The sequence below is a fragment of the Mesocricetus auratus genome, unplaced genomic scaffold (genome assembly GCF_017639785.1).
Source record: "Mesocricetus auratus isolate SY011 unplaced genomic scaffold, BCM_Maur_2.0 contig_4795_pilon_obj, whole genome shotgun sequence".
In the NCBI taxonomy this organism is placed as follows: Eukaryota; Metazoa; Chordata; class Mammalia; order Rodentia; family Cricetidae; genus Mesocricetus; species Mesocricetus auratus.
The window spans coordinates 17,302-23,417 of NW_024431893.1; the positions used below are offsets into that span (position 1 = coordinate 17,302).

Below are 6,116 nucleotides of genomic sequence, written 5' to 3' on the forward strand. Positions count from 1 at the left end.
AGAAGAGGTGGGTGGTACCCTTGAACGAATTGGTACAGGAGACAGCTTCCTGAACATAACACCTGTAGCACAGACAGTGAGATCAACAATACAAAAATGGGACCTCCTGTAACTGAGAAGCTTCTGTAAGGCAAAGGACACAGTCAGCAAGACAAAAAGGAGGCCCACAGAATGGGAAAAAATATTCACTAATCCCACATCAGGCAAAGGGTTGATCTCCAAAATTTACAAATATCTCAAGAGGTAAGTCCAAAACATCAAAGGACCCAATTAAAAAGTGGGCTGCAGAACTAAATAGAGAGTTTTCGATAGAGGAGTCTAAAATGGCTGAGAGGCACTTGAGAAAGAGCTCAACATCCTTAGCCATCCGGGAAATGCAAATCAAAACTACTCTGAGATACAATCTCACTCCTGTCAGAATGGCTAAAATCAAAAACCCCAATGAAAATTTATGCTGGAGATAATGTGGTGAAAGGGGAACACTCCTCCATTGCTGGTGGGAGTGCCAACCGGTTCAGCCACTTTGGATATCAGTATGGAGATTCCAAGAAAAATGGGAATAAACCTACCACAAGACCCAGCAACTGCACTCAGGCACATATCCAAAAGATGCCCATTCATACAACAAAGATGTCTGTTCCATTATGCTCATGGCAGCATTATTTCTAATAGTCAGAACCTGGAAGCAACCTAGATGTCCCCTAACCGAAGACTGGATAGAGAAAATGTGGTACATTTACACAATGGAGTACTATTCAGCAGAAAAAACAATGGAATCTTGAGATTCACAAGCAAATGGATGACACTAGAAGAAACCATCCTGAGTGAGGTAACCCAGTCACAAAAAAAGAAACATGGCATGTACTCTCTCATATGTGGATTTTAGACATAGATCTCGGGAGTGCCAGCCTACAATCCCATAGCCAGAGAGTCTGGGAAACAGAAACTTCATTCAGTGGCTGATGGAAGAAGAGGCAGACTCCCTCGGTTAATTACTGAGCTGAACTCAAGAAAATCAGTAACACAGAGGGAGGACTGATGACCAAAGGAATTAAGACTGGGCTGGTTTATCCCCCAGAAACAGCTGACCTTACAAAGGTTAACTATTGAATCCCAGGCATCAGCCTGGGAATCCAGCATGGGACTGTCAAGAACCCCTGAATGGGGGTGTCAGTGAGGAGGCCTAGGGAATCTATTGAGCCTTGGGCAGCAGATCAGTACCCATCCCAAGTATACACATGGACTTTGGACTCCCATCCAACAATGTGAGGTGCACTCTCCCCCTGAACTCTTGGGGAAGGGTCTAGGCCCTGCCCTATTTGAAATGACAGACTATGGACACCCCCATGGATGGCCTCACCCTCCCTGGGGAAATGAGGGGATAATGGGGGGGCTGGGGGAAGGGCATGGGAGGCGGTGAGGGAAAGGTAGAGGGACGTGGAATTGACTTGTGAAGCAAGCTTGTTTCTTATATAAATTTAAACTGAAAAATAAAAAAAATAAAAAACGGAATAAAGAAAGCATCTTCAACAAATGTTGCTGGCATAACTGGAGGCTGGCATGTAGAAGGAAGCCAATCAATCCATGTTTATCCCCATGCACAAAACTTAAATCCAAATGGATCAAAGACCTCAACATAAATCCAGTCTCACTGAACCTCTTAGAAGAGAAAGTGGGTGGTACCCTTGAACGAATTGGTACAGGAGACAGCTTCCTGAACATAACACCAGTAGCACAGACAGTGAGATCAACAATTGATAAATGGGACCTCCTGAAACTGAGAAGCTTCTGTAAGGAAAAGGACACAGTCAGCAAGACAAAAAGGCAGCCCACAGAATGGGAAAAAACATTCACTAACCCCACATCTGACAGAGGATTGATCTCCAAAATTTACAAAGAACTCAAGAAGCAAGTCTCCAAAACACTAAAGGATCCGATTAAAAAGTGGGCTGCAGAACAGAATAGAGAATTTTCAATAAAGGAGTCTAAAATGGCTGAGAGGCACTTGAGAAAGTGCTCAACATCCTTAGCCATCCAGAAATTGCAAATCAAAACTACTCTGAGATACCATCTCACTCCTGTCAGAATGGCTAAAATGAAAAACACCCACGACAATTTATTGTGGAGAGGATGTGGTAAAAGGGGAACACTCTTCCATTGCTGGTGGGAGTGGCAACAGGTTCTGCCATTTTGGAAATCAGTATGGAGACTCCTCAGAAAAATGGGAATAAACCTATCTAAAGACCCAGCAACTCTACTCTTAGTCATTTATCCAAAAGATGCCCATTCATACAACAAGGATGTCTGTTCCTCTATGTACATAGCAGCATTAGTTGTAATAGCCTGAACTTGGAAACAATCTAGATGCCCCTCAACCCAAGAGTGGATAGAGAAAATGTGATACATTTAATTAATGGAGTACTTTTCAGCAGAAAAAAAAACAATGGAATCCTGAGATTTGCAGGCAAATGGATGACACTAGAAGAAACTATCCTGAGTGAGATAACCCAGTCACAAAATGAGAAAAATGGCGTGTACTCTCTCATATATGGATTTTAGGCATAGATCTCGGGAGTGACAGCTTACAATCCCATGGCCAGAGAGTCTGGGAAACAGAACCTTCATTCAGTGGCTGATGGAACAAGAGGCAGACTCCCATGGCTAAGCACTGAGCTGATCTCAGGAAATCCAGTAACAAAGAGGGTGGACTGATGACCAAAGGGATTAAGACTGGACTGGTTTAACCCCCAGAAACAGCTGACCTGACAAAGGTCAACACTTGAATACCAGGCTGATGCCTGGGAATCCAGCATGGGACTGATCAAGACCCCCTGAATAGGGGTGTCACTGAGGAGGCCTAGGTAATCTAAACAGCCTTGGGCAGTAGATCAGTATTCATCCCGAGTATACACACGGACTTTGGAATCCCATCCAACAATGTGAGATGCACTCTTACCTTGAACTCTTGGGGGAGGGTCTGGGCCCTGACCTGGCTGAAATGACAGACTGTGGACACCCCCATGGAGGGCCTCACCCTCCCTGGGGAAATGAGGGGATATTGTGAGGGATTGAGGGGAGGGCATAGGAGGAGGGGAGGGAAACAGAGAGAACTGGAACTGACTTGTGAAGCAACCTTGTTTCTAGTCTAAATTTAAACTTTAGAATAAATAATAATAAAAAAATTCCATGACTACATGATTAAAGATAAGAATTTTAATAAACATGATTCATTAAAGTTGTTTATTTGTATAAGTAAATATCCATATCTGGCAACATGCTACAACTTAATTCAAGTTCATGTATCAACAGAGTTTCATGGCAGCAAATCCCGTAAGTTTTAGCTAATTTTTTAAAAGACCAATTTATCACTACTATATTTTAATATTGTTGCATTTGATCCAACATCTTTTTTGTTTTTTTTTCCAGACAGTATTTCTCTGTGGCTTCGGAGGCTGTCCTGGTACTGTCTCTTGTAGACAAGGGTCTCAAACTCTCAGAGATCCGACTGCCTCTGCCTCCTGAATGATGAAATCTAAAGTGTGCCCCACCACCACCTGGCTTGATGTAACATCTTTAAAAGCATACATAAGCAAATCAGAGAGAGGTACAAAATTGTAAATTTTACAAAAAGTGCACCAAAATATTTTTTCTTGTAATAATACATAAACAGTTATTCACTAAGATTACAATGATAGTGCACTGTAAATGTAAAATGGAATTATTTTGGCTAATTTGTCATTAGATAACTGACAAATATTTGAAGAGATGCACATATTTAACCAGATTTAAATATTATACATTATAAATATTTAAAAAAATATCCCAGTACTCTATTAATATATACAAGTTTTCAATTAATGTTTGAGTCAAAATAAATAAAATAAATATTTATGTACAAATAAATTTCCATGGTTTTAAACAATTTCTACAAAGACAATATTCATGAAAAGAGCATAGACTGTTCAGAAGCAAAATGATATGCAACATTACATTTTTTAAATGCCACAAAGCAGCATAATTGCAGTGCTGTGGTGCTGATGAATGTTTTAAGAACATTATGTATTGCAATAGGACAGAGTATCTCTATCTACCTGTGTTTCTCCTTATCCTGAATATTGGAGGTGAGATTCACTGTTTGAAACAGCAAGGCCTAAGAGGCCCTTTCTAGAATTTACTGGTACCACTTGTATACACGGTGCCTACCATTATAAAACTGGTTTTATAGTTTATTCGCATAAATGTAAATAGCTTCTAGGTTCTGTCTCAAGTGGGTCTTCCTAAGCCTATGGACCTGATGAAGGCAATACTATGGCAAATTCCCCTCTCCCCAGACAGTACTCCTTTGTATTTAGTAAGCAAAGGAGGGGTTCAGGTGGAGAAAACAAGGGAACACAACAGCACAGAGAAGATAGGTCCCCTTCTGTCAGGCATGCTCTGGGTTTTAAACGATAACATAGGATACGAAATTGACAAAGACGGAGTCTAAATCTGAGCATTCCGCTAAGGGCCATGTCAGTCAGTCAGTCATCTCCACCTTCGTCTGTACTGATAGAGTCTGAGGAGCTGCTAGAGCCCTCCTTTTTGCCATCTTCCATTGTATTCATATTCTGCCTGGATGCCTGTGAGCCTCCATCGTGGCCCTGAATACTCTTTGGGGAATCTGCTCTAGGAACCAGCGTTCCTTGCATTTTTACAGGCTTGACTTGCAGCTCCTTTGCTGAGTTGGCCTCCGGATGCATTGGTTGACATTTGGGGCTTGGACCTCCAGACTTGGCAAAGTTGTTTCGCTTCCCAGAGGTGGCCCTTGCCTCTTTGTATGCATCATTCTCCTCTGGTGACAATCCCTTGAGCCAGAGGTCCATTTTCACCCAGTATTGTTTCTGTAGCTCTTCAGCCTGACGGCCATAATGCTCTTTCTGGCTCGCTGGGACTTGCTGCCATAGTCTGCTAATTTCAACACGGCGCTTCCTAAGGGGTAGATGGCGCAGCTCCAGACTTGACCACGAATCTTGGTGAAATTTGTGGTACCCATTCATAGGGGGTCTCTTGGGTTCTCTCTGAAATTTCAACACTGCGGGAAGTGCTTTGGGAGATTCCTTTTTTAGAGGGGACCTTACGATTTTCCTGTCTCCTTGTATTTTCTTAGGGATTTTGGTTTGGTGGTTCCTGATCACCACAGATTCCTTAGATTGCTCTGCACCACTGTGATTTTCCCTGAATTTAGTTATTTTTTCCTTAAATTCTTGTTTCTCCTTCTGGAAGGCCTGAATATATTTCTCCTTGACCTCTCCTGGCAGCTTGTTGTATTTCTCAGCCAGGATTTTGGTCAGCTGTAGGTTGTTGTACTTAGGATACATCTGACAGTACTTGGCCCGATGCTCCTTGTAAAAACGCAGATAGGCAGTCAGGGGTCTTTTGGGGAAGTCAGGATGTTTCTTCACTGTCTTACATTTGCGAGGTTCTTTAGTAAGTTCAGAGGCTTCCAGAACTAATTCTGAGAGTGTGCGGTACTTCCTCAAATTATGAGAAATCTGCATCCACTTTTCTTTGCACATTTTTCCCGCAAAATGGTTAAAAGCCACTTTGTCCCAATCTAGATCTTCCTGGGTCTTTTTGAACGATCGGAAGTCGTCTGAGGGGATATTATTTTTCATGCATTCCAGTAACTTCAGAATGTCTCTTTCTGACCAGTGATGTTGTTTATCAAACGATTCCATTACTAGCGTAGGTTCTGTGCCCACCAATAGTATCTCTGTTTGCAAACACCTAACGGTAGTTCAAACTGCTTAGACAAACACACACAACTTAGTAGATAGTTTCTGAATTCCACAGCTTGTGTGAATCTGTATTTCTGAGGAGAAATAAAAAGAATGCTAACCTTCAGTGTTGGGATTTGCAAAAACAAATCAGGTATCACTTGCAACATGTTCCCTACACAATTTATTTACTATTAACCATGTAAACGGATAATGCATCCTTTTGAAATACAAGGATTTTTTGCTTTACATATAATATATGCTTCAGCCTCCTTTTCCAAACATGACCAGAGCTTACATGAAAAACGAGGGAATGAAGTGGGCCATGGTGATATACTGCTTTATTCCCCAGAACCAGGG

The 6,116-nt window shown here is 41.8% G+C and overlaps 1 protein-coding gene across 1 annotated transcript; it reads right to left on the reverse strand.

Annotated features, from left to right (window-relative positions):
* Positions 1-4,520: 4,520 nt before the first annotated feature.
* LOC121138268 (upstream-binding factor 1-like protein 1) lies at positions 4,521-5,717 on the reverse strand. The gene has a single exon (XM_040741015.1). It carries the CDS (start codon positions 5,715-5,717, stop codon positions 4,521-4,523), a length of 1,197 nt encoding a protein of 398 aa, XP_040596949.1.
* Positions 5,718-6,116: the final 399 nt, after the last annotated feature.